This window comes from Cyprinodon tularosa, unplaced genomic scaffold (genome assembly GCF_016077235.1).
Source record: "Cyprinodon tularosa strain WSP-4 unplaced genomic scaffold, ASM1607723v1 ctg143, whole genome shotgun sequence".
Classification (NCBI taxonomy): domain Eukaryota; kingdom Metazoa; phylum Chordata; class Actinopteri; order Cyprinodontiformes; family Cyprinodontidae; genus Cyprinodon; species Cyprinodon tularosa.
In genome coordinates this window covers 545,213-569,313 of record NW_024038254.1, presented here as the reverse complement: position 1 = coordinate 569,313, position 24,101 = coordinate 545,213, and the positions used below count along the sequence as shown (strand labels likewise).

Sequence of the window (24,101 nt, the reverse complement as noted above, 5' to 3'; positions counted from 1 at the left end):
GCGCAAAACGCCGCGAAAGTTAACTCCTGAACTTCGCCGAGCCGAATTTTTTTTTCAGATTTATAAAATCAGTGAGCTGACATGGCATTCCGCCGGAGAAACAAGAGCTACCCGTTCTTCAGCCAGGAGTTCCTCATCCAGAATCATGCAGATATCGTGTTCAGTTTGGTGATTTTCATTCTGATTGGGCTGATGTTTGAGGTGAGATGGACTCTGATTCTTTCCTTTCTTCCCTTGTTTGTCTCCCTCAGCTGTTTTAAGAATGCAGGTCTGTCTGTCTGATGATCTGAGCAGGAATGCTGCTGCTCAATCGATTGAATGCAAACTGCACCACAGTTTCGTCCACAACTGTTTAATGTGCTTCCCTAACCAGTTATGTTAGCAATAAGTGCTGCTTTTCTCACGCGAGAGCTCCACCAATTTAAAACTACTTCACAGATATATGCAGAACAAAACAACATTATATGGAAGAAGCTTTTTATAGATAAATCATACGTGTTTTCTCTTAGTGTTTAAAAGGCGAAATTAAACTTTATATTTTTAGCATAAATCAAATATATAGGATATTACCTGCTGGGGTTCCTGTTATTATTTTTTTTTTCTATTTTATAAAAGCTTATTTCCAGTAAACGTTGTGTTGTAACAAACTTTACGAACTGCAACAATAATTTAAATTTACCGGAATTTGGACTGTTTCCACTTAAAAAATAAAAGCACATAACTTGTGCTTCACTAACTGAAACAGTTTGTGTTTAATTTTGAAAGGCTGTACCGGAAGTTGTTAGCTTTTCTTTTTACGGCTGCTTGATCTGTTAAGTTAGCTGCCACGTCTCACTCTAATCCGCTGCTTTTGGCCACTATGGCTTTAGCAGCTCTCTTGACCAGACCTGATTTCAAGGCAGACATTGAGTTAGATGGTTAGAGGACTGCTATAAAGTCTCCAACCCCTGGGTATTTAAAGTTTCTATCCGGAACTCTGGCTCTGATCACACAGCTGGCTGAGTTGAGAATCACTTTGAGGGGATTTCCTTTTTCTTTTTTTCTTTTTTTTTTAGTTTCAGAAGAAAAGGAGAACTGTGCACATTATATTGATTTCTATATTTTGCTCCAACTGGTCGTATAATAGAAGAAAAGCAGTGTAGGCAAATCCATGTCTTTATCAACAGATGGTGTTTGCTTTGCAGCTTGCACTACATAAAACAGAATCAAGGATTGAGTTCATTTAACACACTACCTTTGGATAATTGAGCTGCCAGAATAACACTCTAAATTTCATCTTCCTAATATGCGCATTAGCTACTGCATACTTAAATATCATATCAGATAGCAGTGAACCTTATCTTGGGGCAATTTGCAAGGAAAACATGCCTAATTTCTAAAAAAAATCCAACTTGGTCAGGCTCTGATCCAGTTACATTACCTGTTAGTGATTGTGAGAGCAGCTACTATGCTTAAATCAGAACTTTTTGGACTATTTTCAAAAGTTGGTGGAAAACTTAAGAGCACATCACCTAAAGCACAGCTTTGAGTAATTTCCCTCTGGGATTATTAAAGTATTTCTGATTGATGGCTGTATATTTCTTGGGGTATAGATTTCTTCAACAGGGAAAACATAGGTGCAAATGAAATCAGTTTTTATAAAATCATTTAATGTAAGCTATTTTATAATCAGTTCCATCACTTATTTGGCATGGTTAGAAAGAGAATAAAACTACTAAACAAAACCCCATCTGTGGCAGAAACTTAAACTTATAAATCTTCAAGGACACTCCATTTCATTTATGAAACACGGTGGTGGCAGCATCATGGCCTCGGAAGGTTTATTGAGTGGAGATCAATTGTGTGGGTTACAGTTGGCTCCAATTTCCATTCATATTAGTGCTAATCCAGACAATCTAGTTTCACCAGCTGTTTCTGCCTCATAGGAATAATTTTGACATGAGGAAAAATATTGCTTTTGCCAGATGATATGAAAAATGTGCATTTTGGCTCAAATGGATGAAACTGTAGCACACCTCCATCACAGTTTTGCTTTATCTGTTACAGCTAAGAAAAAGAATAATTGAAGATGTAATTTTGTTATGATAATTCTTTATTTTTTTCAGGCTGCTTTAAAAAAAAAATTATTTAATTTTTTTTTCCTAATTTCCTTTCCAGGCAACAGCAAAGACAGCCATACTCTTCATTCAGCCTCAATACAACATCACCATATTGTCACTAGGTATGAGGTGGCTTTTAAACTCACTTCTGTGTGACCTTTACAGTTGACTTCTGCTTTTCTTTTAAACAGATACTCTGCATTATTTGTTCTGAATTGTTTATGAAAGCAGTCAGCTTCTCCAGGATGTTTTAACAGACCTATGTGTTTTGTTTTTTTTGTTTTTTTTTTTTTCACCCCTCCTGTGTGTGCTTAGAGGGAGAGGTGACTACGTATCATTATGGATGGAAGGACGGAGCCACCATCCTCTTCTATTTCTTCATCGCTATCATCCTCCATGCTGTAGTGCAGGAGTATCTTCTGGATGTAAGCACCTTAACTGCCTTGTGCATTTTTTTAAGCACAAAACTGTATTAATTACTACACAAATACTTCTATGAAATATTTTATACTATATGTATTAATATACTGATTTTCTTTAACTGCTGATATACTTGTATTCATGTTAATTAAACATGTATTAAAAGTATTTTCTTCTCGCCCTCATTGGATTTGCATAAAAAACGTGACTCATGCTCCATTAAAAAATGTTTTCAAGCTCCTTTTAAACACCCTACTGTATGAGTGGACCATAGTTGATGTGTCTTAAAAATACTTCTCTGATTATCATCCTTGAGAGATGTGTCACTGGGGAGGATTTAATTTTATTTTAGTACCTTCTCCGGCTTTCTAAGGTGTCTTGAAAGGAATACTTCTTTAGAAGAGTGTTTCAGCAGCAGCCATAAATAGTCCCGGCTGTATCTTCTTGCCCTACTTATTTTTTTTCTTTTTTGTACGACGGTGACACTTCCTTGTGTATGACGGTGACTGCCATTATGACAGGATCAAGTGTCACTCACATGATCTTTTCTTTTGTTCCCGACACAGAAAGTGAACCGCCGCCTTCACCTGTCCAAGAGCAAAAACACCAAGTTCAATGAGTCGGGTCAGCTGTGTGTGTTTCATTTAGTGTCAAGCGTGTGGAGTTTTTACATCCTCATTACAGTAAGTTTAAAATAAAGCGTCACACTTCCAATTTTATTATGCTCCTTAACTCTTAAATAGAGATATTAAGCAGCCTGAAGGTTTCATGTGATCTTTGTTATGATCTTTTCTCAAAGGAAGGATATCTCCTGCACCCTAGCAGCCTTTGGGAGCACTACCCACATTCACACCTCAGGTAAATATTTATTAAGTTTCTGTTTTGTTTTTTGTTTTTTCTTTCAAAAGAATAAATAGTTGATTGTTTTTATAATGGTAAAGATGGTATATAGAAAAGTTGTATGAAAAAATAATTTTACATAAAGGTAAATTATTTAAATGTCTTTAAGTGAAATAAGTAAAATCCTCCTGCATAACAGGATTTTTTATTTTAATATTTTTTTTACCTGGTGCTTGCATGTCACATTGACAATATTTTGCAATATGGATGTTTTCCCTAAGTAACAAGACTCCAAGCTATTAGTTTAGCTGTTTAAAAGTATTTTCTTCATGTTCAGACGTGTCTGTTTTAATTCAGGCTGCAAAGAACTGGACAGCAGTGATGTTTAGAGGCAAATATACTGTTTATTATTCCTTTGTTCTTTTGCTTTGTCTGTTTGCTACATATGGAACATGCAGAGTTTAAATATAGTAAAAAAAAATTAAAATAAAATAAATATTTGATATATTTGAAATATTTGGTCCTTAACCAACCTTCTGTTAGGGAAATGGCTAAATCCTCCAAATTGTGTCCTTATCAACCTCACCTTAGGCAAAACGGAATAGCACGATGTTCTTTGAAATAAAATATAAATTTAACAGAGATGCCTTGTGGTACCTCCTTCTCATATTTGTACTAAATTCATATGTTTCCCCTCATAAATACACTCTACACTTTTAAAAAGCAACTTAATGTTGCACTAATCTTCCCAGTAATGTAAACACATTAGGAGGTTGTATATTTCTGATCTGAACAGAAGTATTCCTGCTATTTTATACAAAGAAATGCTGAAACATCCTTGCTTTTTTCCCCACCCATGTCTTTAATTCACCCACAGCTAATCCCTGTCTTGTATTTACTCTCAAGGTTTCAGGTGAAGTTTTTCTACCTCACCCAGCTGGCCTACTGGCTCCACGCTCTTCCAGAGCTCTACTTCCAGAAAGTACGCAAGGTCAGTCAGTCGGTGAGGCCCTGGGAATGGGAGGAGTTCTTGAGTAACTAGATAAGCTGTTTATAATTCGTTCATTGGAGGTCTTGTATCATTTCACTGCAGATGCGTTTAACAGAATAAGGGTTAATGTCATGGGAGGTATGGGAAACTAGTACGATATTAAAAAGGATTCTTTTTTTCCAGGAGGAGATTCCTCGTCAGCTGCAGTACATCTGCCTCTATCTGCTGCACATCTCTGCAGCTTATTTGTTAAAGTAAGTTTCTGTGAGAAGCTGTTATAAAGTTTTATCTCTGTAGCAAAGTTTGCATAAGCCCTGATGGTTTGTGGTTTTGCTTGTATATCTTACAATCTTTTTTCTCTTGTATCATGTTTAGTTTGAATCGTGTGGGCTTGGTCCTACTCTTTCTCCAGTACGTAACAGAACTGGGCTTCCACATCGCCAGACTCTTATACTTTACTGATGAGAATCATCAAAAAATGTAAGTGGTTCCTTTCCTTAATAGGCTTATTCATTTAGCTGTGAAATGTTTATTTACTGCCACGATGCCACATTGCTGTCTTGGCTCAGGTTTGATCTGTGGGCGGTGAGCTTTGTGTTTACACGGATGGCCACTCTGACCTTGATGTTCCTCGCTGTTGGCTTTGGTTTGGCCCGTTCTGAGAATCAGGGGCTCGACGTGGAGTTGGGGAACTTCAACACTGTTTTGATAAGGTGAGGCCCTCTTTAGGCTCCTTTGAGTTATAAAAAAACATTCTCCATAAACTTTGCACATCTTAAGGACAGGAATGGCTAAAAGATTTTGAAACCACATTTGGGTCAGACTGCTGGCAAAAATATTCATATTAACAACACTTACTGTAGAGGGGGAATGTATGTCACATCATATCTAATCCTGAAAATGTGTACAGAAAAAATCTTAGATTTTTTTTTTTTTTTTTTGAGGTGGGTTAAAGTTTAGTTTTTTTTTTTTCTTCAATTGATTGACTAAAATGTCCCTTATATCCCTAGTGTAGAATAATTTACTCATTTTGAAAACAATTATTGTCCCAAATTACTCAAAAAAAACTATATTTTTTTTCTCTCCTTTATGTTCTTTTTTGCTACCATGAAGTCATTACGAAAAAAACCCCACTGCATTTGATTCAGCTTTATTTATAAATAAAAGAAGAATGAAATATATTTTAGTTTAATGTAAAGTTCGGGACAAATACACACATGGTTCTCCTTTCTACTTATGTTTTATGCAACAGTACTATGAAGTAAAATATAATTTGTGGGGTCTTCCTATAATGAAAAAGCAAAACTTCAAGAGAGTTTAAACAAATGATTAGTTAGAAATAAAAAATAAAAAAGATGTGCATGAATGATTGTGTTGCTCGGCACATGAACAATACTTAGCATATTTCCTCTTTGTGGCTTTAAACTGGTTACTCTTCAACATAGAGGCATTTTAAACCGTGTGCTTATTTATAGATGAAGCTAAATACAGGCAATCCTGAAAGTTCAGCTTAGCTTTAACATAGAGCTACAATAGAATAATTAAGACCAGTGTTTCTTAGTCTTATTTGACTTGTGTACCCCTTTGGGAGTTTTGTCTTACCGTGAGCATACCTCTCAGGCAAAAGTGTTGATGATTACCCGAAGATTTAACGTACAATAACTGATTAGATAATAAATATTGTTTTACTTAATCTTTTAATTTGAACATTTAATTCTTATCATTTTATGTTTTCCATTTCAAATTTAAAACGTAAATATGTTGCCAGGAAGTTCGTAAGGAATTGAAATGAATGCAAAATAAAGTCCTATTATAAACCTGTATTAAACTGGAGCTCCTCTGAGTAATGTCCTTATAATCACATTTAAACTCCTTTTTTTTTTTTTCTTTTTTTTTTTCTTTTTTTTTTTTTTTACTTTATTGATCTCACTTGGGAGAAATTTACCTCAGCATTTAACCCATGCCCTTGGGAAGCAGTGGGCTGTCATCGTGGGAGCAATCTGGGATTAAGGGTTTTGCTCAGTGACAGTCAAAGACAGTGGCTCCAACTCAGAACCTAAGGATTCTTGATGAATTGGGAGAAAAAAATACAGAACAAAATTTATAGTCAGACTGACTTAATTAGTTTTACTTAGTTTTTATCACAACACCTGAAAGCTGCTTTGATGGGCTCCAATAGCTCAGTTTGGAAAAACAGCAGATACCAGGCTGTTCTCTACATCCCGTCTGTTCTTTTGCTTGGTTTTGATGTCAAAGCTGCAGGTGAACTCAAACATATGATAAAAACTTACTTTTTGGTTAATAAAAGCTTTTTTTTTATTTTTCAATTGGCTCCTCACAATGCAAAACAGATCCTAGCCCTATTCTATTTTACTACATGGGAAATAAAATATTTTCATGTACCCCCTGCAACGCACTTGTAGCCCACTAGGGGTATGCGTATCCCCAGGTGGGAATCAGTGGTTTAGATCAATGCATAAAAATGTTTTAAAGGTTTGAACATAAATCTTCATGTAAAGAATTGAGAATTACTGTTAAGCTGCTGTCCATCCATCCTACTGAGCATGAGCATATTTTTCAAAAAATTGTTAGGTTTTGTAAACCATACTGTATCATTACAGTAAACTGCATTGATATTGTATATTGAAATGCTTTCTATCAATACGTTTTGTAAGTCTATATTTATCTACAGAATTACATAGATTGGCATAGAATTTATTTTTTATTTGCGTTTCTTTGTGATAAATTAACTTGCCCATTTAATATTTCTATGGTAATTTCAATCAACTGCCTGGACACATACTAACAGTTAGAACTCCAATTGAAAACATAAAGGGTTTTAATTCTGTTGCCCATTTAAAGAAACATTTCCACATTAACAGTCACACTGATCTTCCCCTTTTTGTTTACTAAGGATGACTGTTCTACTGGTGGTGTGTTTGACTCAATCTTGGCTCCTCTGGAAGTTTATCCGCTTCCAGCTAAGGCGCTGGAGGGAGTTCAGACACGAACAAGCGGTCCGCAAGAAGGCTACCACCAAACAACCCTTACGGCAATTAAAAAGGGACTCCCGTGAGTTTAAAACATGCCTAAAAAGTTTTCATAAATCACTCAGCTTGCCTTGCTCATACTTTAAAAACATAGGTGGATATGCTAACGTTCTCTTTTATCTTCCTCCTAGTTGGCCATCATGAAAACGGCATCCTTAAAGCTGAGAATGGACTTTCATCACGGACAAAGAAACTCAAATCCCCTTGAAGTGGCACACTTCCTGGTTTCAGCGGTGGCATCATCTCTAATTAAGGTTTCTCATTGGCACAGCAGTGAAGCCAGGGAAGGAGCGCCGGTCACAACGTTTTGGCTGAGAATGTCCTGTGATGATACAGGGACTCAGTTACTGCAGACTTTGGCTTGAATGCTGGAAATAAAGGAAATCTAAGGACATCCTTTGAGCCCAACAGGCATTTATTCCTCTCATTGTATCAGTATTCCATTGTTTTTATATATCCACACAGCCTGCAATCCAACACTAAGGGACACTGTTGCAGAGTGGTTTAAAAAAACAAAACAAAAAAAACCCCTGAGCATTGTTTCCATAATGAATGTGTTTTTGCATACTCTTAAACATAAGTACTGTACTGCAGCTTGTACTATCGAGTCCGCTTTGCTTTTTTCCCCTATTCCGCTCCACTGGTGCGGAAACATATCACTGATGACATGATATTATACTGACAAAAAAAAATCCTGCATTTCTCACTGGTCACTTAACAGATTTGTATTAAATATATACTGTAGATGTTACCGCATGCCATTTCATATCTGATTTTTCTCCCTGTTGTTTTGTCAGTTACTTTATTAAAAAAATACATTGGTCTGAAACTGATGGATTTGTTTGCATGTTTTCGACCGAGAAAATGTTTGCATGAACACTGATGAGAATTTATTCAGGAAATGACATGATAGAAACTGCATACTCAGAAGTAGGGTTACTGATGCATCTAGGTGAGACATAAATTCTTAAATGTTTCAGTGGAGGAATGTGCAATAGGAATTTTCACACCACAAAAATCTAATTCAGTAGCGTAGGTTTATTTAGTTAAGAATACTTCCCGCAAACACATTTTATTGTTTCATTTTTGGGGAGAAATATACAGGATTTCCTTTAGATCAGGAAACTGGTCCTTCATCTGGCAAGAAAAGGAAGAGCAAAAGTCTTAATTTCTGACACCTACTGGGTGTAAAGAAGATAAAGCAAGCATGCAGTTTTAGAATATGAGGTACGTTTTATAAAATTCCTGATTTAATGGTTACCTTTTTGTTCCTTAGGCTTGTTATTCGCTGCCTCCACTCCTAGCTTCTGTCTCACCGAGTCCAAAGTCTGAGAAGGTATCTGGCTTGAGTTGGACTCCAAATAATTGAGCACATTGTGTTCTGTGTTGGTCAGAACGAAGCGATGGCTGAAAACTGATAAACAGTAAACTCTGCATTAATGTTTGCAATTAACTGCTGCTGGGATTAACTTATTGAACATGCATTCTATATTTATACTACTCTGATAGTGCTAGAAGTCTTCAGCAGTTATGAAAAAATATTTGTTAAAGAATTAAATGAGGGTTACTCTCCACAGTGGCTCCAATAGCAAAGTCTGCAGGTGAGTAGAACTCAGGATTATCCACGCTGGAGCCTGGTTTTGGAACCCGGGTCTTTTCTAAGAATTTTCCACCTATGATGCCAGAGTTGCGCACTGGCTTTTCAAAAATACTGATCATGTCGTTTAAGAGGTGGTAGGACAGAACAAATTGCCGGTCAGCATCCTCTGGATATGGGGATACCTGAAGGATCACAGAGGAAAGCTCATGTCAGGCGGAGCTGCACTCCTAAATGTCCTGTTACCAGACCATGGCTAACAGTAAACATTGTTTGTAATTCAACTTACTTAAAAATCATTCATTACATTTCAACCATTCTTTTTTCACTGAAAGAATAATGGTACAACAAACACTTCAATGCCTTTAAAAAAAATTATTGTCCTAAAAACACTAAAACTGTACATCAAGAATCAGAAAAGTATATTTAGACGTCCACAAAAATGTAATGGGTACAGCTTATGTCCTCCCCCTTCACTGGCAGTAGTGGCCTATCATTTTAAAGCATTTAACTGTCAGTTACACACAATAAATACAGTAAGCTTATACCCACAAAATGAGTTCAGTTTTCCTTAAACTTGAAGCAAATCTAAGAAAATGTGAGGTCTGGGCCTTGATGCATAATTTCAAAGCTGTGATGATTAGAAAACCTCACCTACTTCCATCACCTACTTCCTGATAATAAGATACATTAACGTTTTCAAGCTGCATTATAATTCCACTCTAATCTAAAAAAAAAAAAAAGTAAAATAGTTTGTTAAAAGCTCCAAATGAGCATCATAATGCAGGACTTATTATTCATCATCAAATTCACAAACTGTAACTCACCAGCTGGGCAGCGTAGCGAAGCACTTTGTCCTCTAATCTCAGCAATTTCACTTTGGGAGGTGCAGGGATTAAGGAAAAACAATTTCGAAGAGAGTCTTCAATGGAGCCAAAGCCATTGTAAGGTGGGATCTCCTGTGTGTGTGAGCAAAAGTAAACACACTTGAATATAATGTGATCCATAAAGGATTATGATCTATAGTAAACAACCGCATTTATGAAAAAAAAAAAAAAAAAGATATACCTTCTTTTTAACCTCTTCTTTCCTTTCTATCTCTACAGCTTTCATCTCCATGTCTGGGTAGTTCCTCTGGTAATAATCTTTAGTGAAGCTGTCAAAGTCGAGCAACAGTAAGTGATGGCTCAGAAGCTTGATGGTTTGACCCAGCTGGAAGTCTTTGGGGGAGTAATACTCTTCCACATGCTCCTTGGGGACCTCCAGCACACAGCTAGGGAAAACCTCTTAAAGAAACCAAACTTAATTATCTACTTTTTTATGTGTTCTGCAAGCTTGTTACATGACTAATAGTGTTTACACTAATGGTATAAACCACACCTCCTAAAAGCAACGTTCAAACAAAAGAGAAATGCTTCCACATCTAAAAGCCTCCTACCTGATTTGATTTTTTTCGGTATTTTCTGTCTGCGCATGAAAAGAGTGAAGTGTTCTTGCCCGCTGTTGCGTTCATGGACCTCTCTGATCTCCACCGTGTCGTCCACCAGGTAATAGTTAATGACAACAGGCCAGGTAATCCTGTGCGCAGAATTCGATTCAATCCGAAAGGCGCGGAATCGCAGCACCTGACCATCAAAATCCGAAAGAACGTGAACAGATTAGAAAATCGTCTAAGGAAGTTGATCTACACCTAACATTCATGCTCACTATTACAAATGAAGAACTGAATCCTTATCTAAATATGTTCTTCAAAAGAGATTTTTTCCTATTGACAGGTTTTTATATTAGCATTTAAATGTCGCATTATGTTCTAATTTTAGTCAAACTGTTTGAACTGTAACCTCAGATTTTAGTTGGCAGGTGTTGTGCCTGGTTTGGTCTTTTGATCTAAAGCCAACCTGCCCATTTTTCTAGAATTATTTTGTGTATAAAAGAAAACATTACATCAGTATTTTCTGACAAAATCTGAATACTATGCCCCAAATTAAAGCTGCATCTGAAGTAAATTAAATCCCATTGTATTCCCATGTTAATGCTTTCAATATCAGCAGTATTCTGTCTTGGAAAAGCAAGATAGTGGATTATATGTCATTTTTCCATCATCAAGTAATTTTGATGTTGCAAAGACGCTAACAAACTTTGTAATAAGTCTTTAATCTTTGGATAGCTTCACAGAGCAGACTGTAATTTCAACTCACCAAACCTTTTGTTTATCAGGCTTTTATTAGGTTTAAAAGGCTTTTTTATTGTGTAAAAACAAAAAATAATAATAATCTGGTGCAACAGAAGCTGCAAAAGTCCTCAAAAATTACTGCAGTCTAGATGTGCATTTTGAACTGATAAATAAAAAGACATAAATTCACCATGTTTTCTGTGTAAGGAAAACGTTGGATATTTTCAAATGTAGAACCGGTAGTCCGGGAAGTTTTTGCACTTGGCTTATTACGACGTCTGGTATAAGGATCTTCGGGCGTGGGTTCTGGCTCATTCAAAACTATGCCCTCACTCTGCATGAATTCCTGCACAATGGATGTGAGACACAGAGAAAGTATATTAAATCCAGCAGACCTGGAAGTATTGTGCTATGAGGCATACAGAAGGGATAACTGTGGTAAGGGCCGTACCTTAGTGAATGCGTCACACTGTGTTATGTGGTATTTGACCCCGTACATCTCCAGGTCTATACCCAGGTTGAAGTCTTTCCACAGGTAATGCTCCCCGTGTTCATTCTTTGGCACACGTTGACGTTTGAGTCGCTTCCCTTGTTGCATCCCAGAGTTCTCCACTACTGGCTCCATGATGCACATGCTGTCATCCTCAAGGTAATAATAAATTACCACTGGGCGAACACGGTAGTCCTCTTCAGGGGACTGTGGGACATCCTCCAAGAAGTATGCATTAAAGCGAAGAGTCTAAAGCAAAGTATGCCAAATAAAACCATTAATAGGGAAAGGTAAAAGTTCATCTTTATTAATATTTTTATTTGTGCTACTAGACCTTCTGATAGAGCGCCACATGTGCTGGGATGAATTGCTCATAATGGGACTTGTCTTGTGTGGCGTATGCAATGTCTGATCTCTCAAAGGTCAGTTCATTGATTTGCTGTTGAGTTAGTTGCTCTGATAGAAGAGGTTCCTGGCCAATTCCTACAGAAGGACGGCGAGGCATAGCATAACCATTCCTATAGCTGAGTGTCTGGGAACGATGGAAGGATGACTTCTGCACAAACAAACCACAATCAATGAGTAAGCCATTGCTAAATCACAACATCAATCTACACTTAAAGGTATAGTGGAGGATGTTCTTTTTCTGGGTGGATCATCAAAATAAGTGGTCCTCCTAATTGTCAATCATTCTGGTGATATGTTAACGTAAGGCCGTCCTATGTGCTCATCCCCATTTTCACTTACTGGTGGTGAATCTGACATAGCGGAAAAGTTGCAAATCTTCTTTTGCAAAGTAAGCTTGTATGAGCGATGCAAACTGCAACTTTTAAACAGAGCATGCACAAGGAGAAATGGGCTGGTGCATTCTTTCGCACATGTTTAATAGGCGTTCCCACTCGGAAGCAGGTACAGGGTTGTGCATGTGCTTTTTTTTTTGAAAGTGGAGAGGGCAGGTCTTTTCAAAAATTCTTTATCGAAAATCCTCCACTATACCTTCAACACTTAAACTGATACTATACAATCGAAATGTTTGAGCTACTGTTGAACTGTGAAAAGTTAAGATGTAGTGTCAGACAGGAGGTGAGAATTTAAGCCTAAATTAACATTTCAAATTAGTAGATTTAGTTTTTTTTTTTTTTTATTGGGATATTTTGAAGGCAGAACTGACAAAGGCTACCTTTAACCTACACTTCACATCAATTCTTGATCTGCTGGCCTCCCATTTGACCCCAGAATTCCTTTGGCATGCTTTAAGCGCAATCCTTCCAGTAAAGATGCGCGCGGCTCTTGGTTCAAAAGCATCTATATTAGACTCACTTCAGCGCTGTCAGATGTTTTTTAAAGTGACCATGCAATCCAACAAACTTTCTTTCCTCTTCATCAAGGCACTACATTATCTAAAAAAACAAACTTAGAATATCTTAGCGCAGTATGACGTGACAGGAAGATCCTATCGACTCATTTCTTTCCTTTTTATGCCATTAAAAAAAAACAACAATGATCAACAGTGGTCAAAAACTGTATGGCTGCATGCCTGAAACCAAGAGCTCACCTAGCCCCAATAGCCAACTCCAATATATTTCAGGTGCTGCAGTCACCTGTCTATAATGAAGGGGCGGAGGCGAGAAACAACGTAAATTATGCACAGCAGCAAAAATACAACTAAACAAATTAATTATTTCATAATTAAGTCAACTCATACTTCAAACCAAAATATTTCATGTTCATATATGTCATACCAAATCAGACAAAAAGAGTAAACTAGAAATAATAAATATTCAATCATAAATCTAACCTTTGGTTCCAACAGATGCAATGGAGGAATTCATGGGTGACTCAACAACTATGTGTCCCAGTTGCTTTGAACTGTTCCTGTTTAAAAGCTGTTTTTAAGTTTCTGCACATTTCTATTTTTTTCTCATCTGTTCCAAAAGTCCTGAGTACATTATTCTTGAAGTTTTCTTTAAATTCTTCATTGCATCATTGCCAACCTCCCATTATCTGTTTAGAAGAAAAAAAAGTTTTCTCCTGGCAAAACTTTAAAAACAACAAACCAATGTTATTTATCAGAGTGAGGCTTGGACAGCACAGTCCATTTTCTATTTATATTTCTTTATTGCAGGAGTGGTATTTCTGACCTTTGAGAGGGAGTGCATTTTCAATCAGGCAACTGGCATGCTTAAAAATTCGTCTGATCTATAATTTTGCTAATTACAGAAAAATGGCATTTAAACTTGGGATTTCCATTTCTATCTTATTTTTTCTTGGTCATTTTAGATCAACTAGTCTGCGTCTTTAGCAACAGTTGTGAGATGTAGAAAAATCAAGCCTGTCTAGAGATCTGGGTACAATCTTTCAAACCAATCTAGATATTATTAGACTTCCTATATCAGATTAATTTTCACCTTTCAACCACATTTTTATGTTGTCTAAGAGGAAGGTGATACATTGTAATTACACTGTCACAAGTACAGAGCGACGAACTTCACTCTCTGCATTTAACCCATCCCCTTGGGGTGCCATTGTGCGGCGCCCAGGGAACAGTGTGGGATTAAGGGTCTTGCTCAGGGAGCCAGATTTGCAGTCTGTGTGGGACAATGCACTAACTAGGCCACCACTCCCCCATTGCATTACTTTTTTCTTTGTATGTCTTGTCAACATCCTTTAGATTTTAGATCAGCAGTATGAAGGTCAGTCTCACATATCCACCAGTCCAGCGTCCAAAAATACAAAATCTCACCAGTTTCTACATTTGTTTTGCATTTTTAATGTTTTTATATTGAGTTTAAAGTATAACTTACTTAAAAATTAGTCAAAAATAAATACAAAGCACAGCTTATGGAAAGGAGCGCAACTGTCTCAGTGAGAGACAGTAACACTTCAACACCACTATTCCTTCAGTTTTCAGTTTCATATATATATATATATATATATATATATATATATATATATATATATATATATATATATATATATATATATATATATATATATATATATTGAGAGAGAGAGAGAGAGAGAGAGAGAGAGAGAGAGAGAGAGAGAGAGAGAGAGAGAGAGAGAGAGAGAAATAAGCATATATTACACATATTTTAATGGATTTTCATTAATCATTGCTCTGAACCTCTGCTGACTGATACACTGAAAAAAATAATGCAACCGATTTTTGCATTTACTTAATCATATTTAGTTAGTTTTCTGTAATTTCCCTCTGGGATTATTAAAGTATGTCTGACTCTGATTACTTTAACACAATTTTTTTATGTCCAACCCTGCTAATATGAAACAATTGTGTTAAAGTAACTAAATATGATTAAGTAAATGCAAAAAACGGTTGCATTCTTTTTTTCACTGCATGTTTTTGTTATATTAATTGGTTGTTTCCAGTAAAAAGTAATCAATTAAACAATATGTAATGTTTAAGAGACGTTAAGTTTTATTTATGAAAACAGCTGCTGTACGTCCTTACCGTCAGATCCCTAAAACTATATCCAGGTATAAACGGTAACCCGTAGTTATTCCACCCTGAGGACATTTTCTGCGTCGATCTTTTGTTTGGTTTCTTCTCTCCAAAAGTCTGATAATTCCTTGTTTTAGGACAATAAAATCGTCTTCGATGGCGTGAGAAGCGACATAACAATTCCACCGTTCAGTTTGTGGTATCCATGGAAACAACAACGCGGCAACGTTTTTAACTCAAACTGTGGAAAATGTATCAATACACCGAAAAATGACAACGGGGAGACAATCAAGTTCAAGAATAAATTACAAGCATAAGTTTATATAAATAATGTAAGAGAGTAAGTTTATCACAACTTATAATAAATTACTACACAAGCTGCTTACCTCTTAGCCAACCAGCAGGTGGCAGCAAAAACCAATAAATCTCACCAGCTAAGATGTGTTTCTTATTTCTAATACGATAACTTTAACCTATTTTGACCTATTGGGTGAATAAAAGTGCATACTTAAAAAAAAGGGTGAAAAACAATGTGGACTAATGCTTAATTTCAACACAGTTTATTTCAGGCATGTTATACTTAACTCTTACAGATTGCAATTTTAAAATTACACCTCAAGTAGGCACCTAATCCATGTGAAATTGTCCTTTATAAGGTTCATTCTTAAATGCCCTGTGTGTTCTGTAACTAAAATCTGTCAAAAGATTACAAAGCCCTAATGAAACTGGGAGTAGCCTATGTCATCAAACTGACAATGTGATTAACAAACAAAGGCAGTTTTCATGTCAGCTGTTGAGGTGCAACTTAGAAAATTCAAATATCATTGACACCGAAGTTGTTTTAGTAACTTAGTTCAAAGGCAAGACTTTAGTTTTGTTTATTTTTATGACAATGGCTCATAGTTAATAAAAAAAAAATAATTTTAGTTTCTAAGAACATTTAAATAAATCAAGCCAATAAAACAGAAATATTTTCTTTATACATAAATATCAGCCTAATCAAATGTATGCCCATGTTTTGTATAGTAAATGAACCTAATACTTGATCAGAGATTTTGTTTTTGCTTGAGCAACTGCATCATGCATGGAGCAACATAGAGACAGTAGGCATTTGGTCACCTGCATTGTTTGCTGCCATCTTCCTCCAGACAATATGAAGAACTTGAGTTTTAGCTTATATATGTTAAATGGACCTTGCTTTACAATTCTCTTATGGCAACAGGTACCCCAATAGCTCAAGCGCCCTTTCAAATACCCTATTTTCCTCCATTAAACCTTCTATAATTATGTTTGCATCTAGCAGTCTTTTCACAGCCATTAGCCTTATCACAAAGTAGTGTTTTTCTATTGGCCTCTTCCAAATACTTTCTGAGAAACAATGTTTTTCTGTTATCATTAACCTTAAGTCATAATAGTCAGTTTATAATACAGATATATATTTTTTGAATCAGATTATTTAAACAAATAAGCTTTTCAGTGGCATTCTGATTTACTCTGCTGCACCCGTTTTTGTTTTTTGTGCGGATGGTTCCTTCTTCAAATAGCAAAAACATCATCTCAGGACCATTAGCTTTACATTAAGGTCATGGGTGACATAGAGGAGTGAGGATCAACACCTAAAAAAGTATAATTCAAGCAAAACCACTGGCATATTCTTGTCATTTACATTTCCACCAGAGTATATAGGAAGTGCAATATTTAACAGAAACATTCAGATTTGACTCAAGCCTCAGGTTACCGTTAAAACTGTATTGTAAAAGCCGCATGCAAATGAAATATTTCCAATTAATTAGCTTACCTTTGAAAAACATTTGACAAATTCTACCAACTGTGTCTTTAATAGCTAGAAAAAGGCACTTCAATGTGAATAACTGTATCAAAAATAAGGTTATAAATCACTAAAAGCCTCTTTGAGGCTCTTTGCATTATATTTCCATTTCATTTCTTTTTTATGCCTTAATAAGAATTTATTTGGTCTGCTGATGACCCCCTTCTTAGGAAGAAAGCACATTAGCCAAACACAGAAACACTAGGATTGCATCCCTGAGGTGCCAGACAACTTTTGCCAAGTAAAAAAATATTTCCAAACAAACCAAACTTGTGAACAAATAGTACACGACATCTATTAAATATTATAAAATATATTCCATAAGGGTCGAGATGAATCCCCTGTACACACACACAACAGCTTTTGGTTTTATAACGCTCAAAGGCAGCATAGTTTACTGTGAAAAGATTGTCTTATTTCAGCTCATTGTCAAAGCGCACTTTCTTTTTTGTTTAATATCGTAAGGAATACTGGAGAATACTGAGCAAAGAGCTCAATGTTTCACAGTCTCATCCAGCTGCCTTGTGTTCTGTTTAGAACAGACCCCTCTGAGGTTTTGGTCCTTCAACCTCCAGGTAGTCTCTGTAGGTCTGTTTATTTTCAAGGCAAGTAACTCATAAATCGCCACTTCCATCAATACAGCCTTTCACCTCTGATGGAAGTTTACCTCCAATGAGGTAATTTTGCCACGCACAATGCAAGCTTATTGTTTGACTGAAAGGGTTGCAGCTTATGATACCCAGTGAAAGACAGCCTGCAACCGTGCAAATCCATCCTCTCTTCAAAGAGTCCAAGGCTGCATTGGCATGCTTGTTTCCATGGCTCCATATTGGGCTTTTGTGATCCCTACCCTTATAATCAAGTGCATCCTGGATTAAGTTTAAGACGATGAAGCCTTTGATAAAAACAAGTCAGTCAGTATTCAGTAATAGCGATTGAGGCTCCGTGTCCCTGGGATGTCTGGCTGTCCATTCATCCAGATCTCCCGTATGATTCGCTCCCTTTCCTCGAGCCTCTGGGCTCTCTCCAGTTCCTCTGCTGATGTGAACACGTTCATGTTGAGCGTACGCTCGAAGCGCCTGTGCCTTCGCGCGGACAGATCCGACGTGGTTTCCCAGTCCGAGTCTGAGTCGCTGGAGTCCGAGGACGAGTGGGTGGGGCGTGGCAGCTTCTTGGCGGTTGGTCGTTGCTGTGACTGGCAGTCTGTGCGACAGGAGATCTGGACCACCAGGGCAAAGAGGGTGAGGAACAGGCCCAAACACACACCACAGACGAAGAATAGCGCAGCCCTTTCTGGATGGTCTGTTTTTAGGGAAAAAAAACATGAAAATCAGACAGGAAATGTCAGATTTAGGGGATATCTAATACTAAACAGGTGCAATATTTAATAAAAGCTTTTTGCACTAAACTGTTTCTTTTATTTTTACTTTATCTGATGAGGTAGTAATATTTAATGGTTTGGTCTGTTGGCATCTGATGTATTCTATTACTCTACTTAGTTCCTTAGATTTTATATATAATTAAGTAAAATGTATTTATGCAGCACCTTTTACACAGAAAACGACAAGTGCTTGTAAAAATGAGATAGGTGCAAACATAGGTTTAATATAGAATAGAACAGAAAAATGGGAAATTCTGGGGTTTACAGCAGAAAAAGATTATAGAAAAAATAGTCACACAAATGTGGACCTTATTAAATGAAATATTGTACCTTAAAGTGTTTTAACATTAGAAATACTGTGCACCTGGAGAATAAATAACCAATATACAGCTATGGACATTTTTACAGTAATGCATATTTGAAAATAACAGTGACATCAGAGAAGTGCAAAATGACAGCAGCATGTTATTTAACTGACTAAGGTAGAAACTGTGCAAAATCAGCATGAATGCAACAACTCATTGAGGTTGTTGGGAACAGTGGTGGTTATAAAGTCTAACAGCTGCTGGGACTCAGTGCACCTCCTGCACTGAGTCCAGAGGGCATCCAATCACAGAGCTGGCCTTACTGATCAGCTTTTCCAGCCGCTCATCAAATTAATTCATTCTAAGAAACCAACTACCTCCCAGAATCTGAAACTTGTTTTGCAGAAATATATATAGATTTTTCTTACTTCTCCATAGTCAAATGGAGCAGAAAACACCAACATTTGATTCAGCATCTTTCTCAAATACAATACCACAGGAAGAATAAGGAGGAGGAATGAAACATTTTTTTCAGTCTGGCAAAATCTAAAACACATTTTTGACCCTAAATAGCAATTTAAAACAAACCTAAATCACCGGTGGACTGCCTTAGTGCTTTGAGAACAGAATAGCACTACGTCTTATATTTAAACCCTTGTTCGATGTCATGTAATTTATGTGGATAGTCTAATCCTTGAGTACTATTTTATGCATTCTCCTTCTCAGCTCACCTCACTGGTCTTCTAAAGCATCTAAATCAGAGGTGCTTAGTTAGCCATGCAAGACAGAAGTCTTTTCTGAAACATTTTATATTGCAGCCAAATGTTTTAGACCATTTTTGTATGAAAAGATCCAACATCTATTTATATATTTTTATGACAAATGATGCCAGTTTTGTTTTTTTGATTCACTTTGATTTTTGACATGTTTTTGAAGCAATACAATCAATTTATTAGTTCTTTAAAAAATGAAACAGCGCTACAGCATTGAAGAACCACCAGTCTTCCAAACAGGGGGGCATAAGGTGCTTTTCCACATCTTTACATTTTTTTTATGTCTATCTGGATTTGTTGTTACCTCAAGATCTCAGTCAGCAACGTCTAAACTAAATTGTTTTGTTTTTCTCAGTTTTGAAAGTGCTGTACAGGAATGCAAGAGAAAAAAAGAAAAGTACCTTGCAGTGATAACTACAAAGTCCTTAATAGTTAAGAAAAACAAAAATAAATGATAAAAATGGGATGAATATATCAAAAACAGATAAAATGATTGATAAATGTAGGAATGTTAGACTGAAAACATGACTAATCATGTTTAGATAGCACAGACAAAAAGTCATCTAAACAATTAAATGTTTTATCTTGATTTAAAGCATTTTACAATTTTCTGAAAGTTTATTCCAGGTAAGTGGAGCATAAGAACTTAAACCTGCTTCTCCAAATCTGGTTATGGTTTTCAGGTATGCAGAGTAGAAATTTGCTAGTAGTTCAGAGAAGTCTGGGTGGTAGTGTGCTTTATATTTTGGTGCTAACCCATAAAGTGATTTATAGACAGAAACCCCCCTCTCTCTCCCTCAGGGAGCCAGTGTAAAGATTTTAGGACTGTGGTGATGTGCTCCATTTTTTTTTTAAGTTTTGGTGAGGATGCAGGCAGCACCATTCTGGATCAGCTTCAGCTGTCTGATAGACTTAATAGTCATACCTGTGAATACAACATAATAGTAATCAGTTTTACTTGAGATAAATAAATGAATTAATTTTTTAAGGTCATGCCTATATATTGGTCCTTTAATGGTTCAGGTCAGAGTCCTTCACTACACTGAGGGTTGGAGCCTGATTGGTTAAATTTAGCTGCACTAAATGAAGCTATCTGCTAACTTCAAACCTTCATTTGGGTTAAAATCAAAGCCATAAAGCGATTTATAAGCCATAAAGTGATTTATAGACATCAGTTTTGTTTTGATTCAGCTGAAGGCAATTTTGGCACATCCATACCTTGATTTCTTCTATGCATTAACCCAGCACTTGAATGAGTTCACAATCACCTGGTGACTTCTCAATGTATAACTGTGTCGTCTGCATAGTTATGGTAACTTATATTGATGTTTATTAAGATCTGGGTTAGGGGGGAGCATGTAAATGTTGAATAGAAGGGATCCTAAGATGGAGCCTTGCAGAACACTGTGTGGTTTTTGAGGTCTCTGATGTAAAGTTGCTTACTGACGCAAATAAGTCCCTGTCCTTCGAGCAGGATCTAAATCAGTTCAGTGCTGTATGAGAAGAGCCGACCCAAAAAATATCATCAGCAAACAAAACATTACTAATGCTTAGTTGAAAGATCTATTTCAGATAAAGAGAATCTTGTTTGTCCCCAAGAAAGCATTCACACAATACCTTCATCACACTGATAAAATATCTCAATAAACATTTTTCTTTTCCATTTCTTATCATAGTATAACAACTGCAGCTAATCTTCATCAGAAACTGGTATTAAGATTACAGATGCAAGAACATGTTTGTGTAAACATCGGCCTCATGTTCAGCATGTGCCTTGCAAGTTTATTGTATGCCTGTTAATGCATTTTAATTGTGAATAATCTGTTAATTGTAGTCACAAAAATAGAGGTAATTAAAAAAGAAATAACCACAGTCTAATAAATTCTGATCTCGGTGCAGTAAACCTCTTTCTTCCACTCATCTTCCTCAGATACATCAGAGAAATGCAAGAACTCTTTAATTTTAAAGTCTGGATTTAGTGCATCGCCTCGTTAGATGTCACAAACACTCTCCTACCTGATATGTAGGTGTACGCTGCTAGTGCATTGCTGATGAGGGCCATGTTGCCTCTGGAGGTGGAGTTGATCACAGGATTCATGCCTGGTTGCTGTGATGGATAGTTTCCGCTGCCCTTTTTGGTTTCAGATGTTTGTTTCTTGTTGGGGCTTCGAGCTAAAAGGAGAAGTTAGAATTTTAAAAGCAGTAAATGACTGAGGCTTCAACCTCTGTCCCATAACATTCGAAATGAGTGATGCATTACTAGTAAGGTCATTTACAGTAAAACTAGAGTGTATTGTGAAAGCATAAGTCGGAAAACTGAGTCACCTAAAGTCTCTGAGGGTTTATTTTCTATGCTTTGTCAAACATCACACAGGAATGAGGAAAATATATGATTTAGAAGATAATGCAACATCTGCTTCTGTTTGATTTACTCTGACTCAAAAACCTTAAGCAGCAGAGAACCACATGGAAATAGTTTGCACTTTGGCAACATTTCAAAAGTTCCCCCAAATCTCAAGAGATTCTGTTTATAAAAAGAAACAACTGTTTGCTGTGCTCCATTTTCGTCATTTCTGTTTTTGCTGGCTTGGGTCATATACATCACAGTCTAATCTTTGTGTAAACATCTTTTTACTTAATCTTAAGAGCTACGTTGTGGGCCACAATATTTTTTTTCAGGAATGAACAATGTACTGTTGGAAAACAACCTAAAAACAGATGTGAGATGCACTAATATCTGAGGATGGGCAAACAGTCATATATCTAAATTTGGACTCCTTTGTTCTTCGAAGGTAAGGGAGTTTTGTTAAACTGTCTTACTCTAATTGTAGGTTTCTAAAGGTGTGTCACGTTTTTCATGTGATAAATATAGTTTAGATTGAAATGACTCCTGTGCGGTTAAGTGACTCCACCTGGACCTATTAATGTGTTGAGAGCCTCAGATCAACATTCAACCAAAATATCTTTACAGTACATACCAAACTTACAAATATCCACAAAACTGTACAAAGAAAAAATAGGAAACAAAAGAATGTAACAGATTTAGCTCTCGCTTTGGTGAATCCTCCCCCCAAAAAAGGTTCTTCTATTCACACATATTGAATATAAAAACTTTGTTACAACTTTTCTCTGAAAATAAAAAAAAAACAGCATTTTGTTTTTAAATAAGGGTAGATCTAAGTAAATAAAGCAATCTGGCTCATGATTTTAACGTAGTATACAACAAGATACAAGTATGGTTTATGCTTGGTGCATCTGCGAGGTCCGTGGGGCCAAACTACGTAATTTTCGGCTTCACCTGACGTCCGTACAGACAGGGTTTCCGCACCGTATGCCAGGAAAATATTTTTATCTAAATGGACTGATTCATATGGAAAACATAGCAAGCAGCAACTCCTACAGGCAAGGCTTTGCAATTGTAAGTATAAACCAAAATTAGAGCAACAAAAGGCAAAAAATCTGTTTTCTATTGGAAATTTGAGATTTCTATTAAAATCTTTGTAGAATCAAGGTATAGAATACATAATGGAGAAGTTGAAAACTCCAAAAAGACATAGGTAGTGCCAAGAATGTTAACAGGATAGTGTCACAGTCTTGGTTCTGTTATGTTTTCTTTTGTGTATTCAGTTTTACTTTGCTCCATGTTTTCTAGTTTTACTGGTTTATTTCTTATTTTGTTGTGTTTTCTGGTTATAGTTTAGGTTTTCATGTTTTAATTTGTTGACCTCTGCTGCCCTCTTGTGTTTTCCTTCTTCCCTAGCTCCTCTCTAGTCTGCTCTGTTCACACCTGCTCCCAATCTGCTCGTTAGTCCTCTCTTTGTTCAGTCTCCCATAAATACACTCCTTGTGGAGTTCCTCAGTGCTGGCTCATCATCTAACTTCCTCCAACTCCGTCTCTCTGAGTCTTCCTCGTTGAGATTGTTTTTTCCCCCGATGTCTCCATGGTTTTTGGTTTCTTTGACTTTTTTTCACGTTTTACTTTTTGGATTTTTGGATTCCTGCCTCCGTTGTCTGGTAACAGTTCATTAAATCATCAAGAAACTCACCTCTGCCTCCCTGCCTCTGCATTTGGATCCTCAAACCACAATGAAATCCTGACAGTTTACATTTTTTTTCGATGGAGATGTCTGTAGAGATGAAATCTTATGTGCTTTTATTTTGATAACCATATTATTTTTGCTCTTGTGTATTAAGAGTGACTTTGGTCAAGTTAAAACAATTAAAATGTTTGATATTTTCTTACAAATGCTGTTTTATAAACATTTACACTACAGTCTCATTTGCATGAATAATCTAATATATAGAAGCTTAAACTGACATTATTTAGATAAAAGAAAATCAAGCATAGTTAAAGATGAGTTGGTGTAATACTATGAAATCTAGTGAATTATGGTTGAGACACTCCTGATTTAAGGATTCTGTCACTTTACCTGCCATGTACTGTAATAAGTTGGGAGAGGATAAAACATCTGCTGCTGCAAATATACTAAAGCATCATGAAAATATTTTTTATTCTAGGATTCATTGGATATTTTGTTTGGAATAAATTTTTATCCTAAAAGAAAGCAAAAATAGCTCTTTTCAGATCAAGCCTGTTTAGATCACTATTTTAGAATAAAAATGACCAAGGAAGTCAGAGGTATTTTACCTCAAGCTGCTTTTCTTCAACTTAAGTGTTATCTGCCATCACA

The 24,101-nt window shown here is 36.3% G+C and overlaps 3 protein-coding genes across 5 annotated transcripts in view; 1 reads left to right on the top strand and 2 right to left on the bottom strand.

Moving 5' to 3' along the window:
* On the top strand, window positions 1–8,233 carry tram2 (translocation associated membrane protein 2). The gene is made up of 11 exons (XM_038278668.1): window positions 1–201; window positions 2,158–2,221; window positions 2,415–2,524; window positions 3,086–3,202; window positions 3,319–3,377; window positions 4,266–4,350; window positions 4,534–4,604; window positions 4,726–4,830; window positions 4,920–5,063; window positions 7,265–7,422; window positions 7,532–8,233. Exons 1-11 carry the CDS (start codon window positions 82–84, stop codon window positions 7,606–7,608), a joined length of 1,110 nt encoding a protein of 369 aa, XP_038134596.1. The 5' UTR covers window positions 1–81; the 3' UTR covers window positions 7,609–8,233.
* Window positions 8,234–8,420: 187 nt separating this feature from the next.
* On the bottom strand, window positions 8,421–15,541 carry efhc1 (EF-hand domain (C-terminal) containing 1). Its single transcript, XM_038278663.1, has 10 exons — window positions 15,133–15,541; window positions 11,995–12,216; window positions 11,622–11,909; window positions 11,361–11,516; window positions 10,436–10,622; window positions 10,066–10,283; window positions 9,825–9,956; window positions 8,969–9,182; window positions 8,662–8,814; window positions 8,421–8,537 (listed from the first exon to the last, which is right to left on the bottom strand). The coding sequence occupies exons 1-10, from the start codon at window positions 15,196–15,198 to the stop codon at window positions 8,518–8,520; spliced, it is 1,656 nt and encodes a 551-aa protein (XP_038134591.1). The 5' UTR covers window positions 15,199–15,541; the 3' UTR covers window positions 8,421–8,517.
* A 126-nt stretch (window positions 15,542–15,667) lies between these two features.
* The window catches only part of LOC119779131 (protein eva-1 homolog A), a 105,850-nt gene continuing 97,416 nt past the window's right edge, over window positions 15,668–24,101 (bottom strand). For all 3 annotated transcript variants that reach the window (XM_038278665.1, XM_038278666.1, XM_038278667.1), the window contains 2 exons: window positions 21,427–21,582; window positions 15,668–18,253 (listed from right to left, as the gene is read on the bottom strand). In XM_038278665.1, coding sequence (XP_038134593.1) covers window positions 17,874–18,253; window positions 21,427–21,582 — 536 coding nt within the window. In that variant the 3' untranslated portion in view covers window positions 15,668–17,873. The remainder of the gene's footprint in view (window positions 18,254–21,426; window positions 21,583–24,101) is intronic.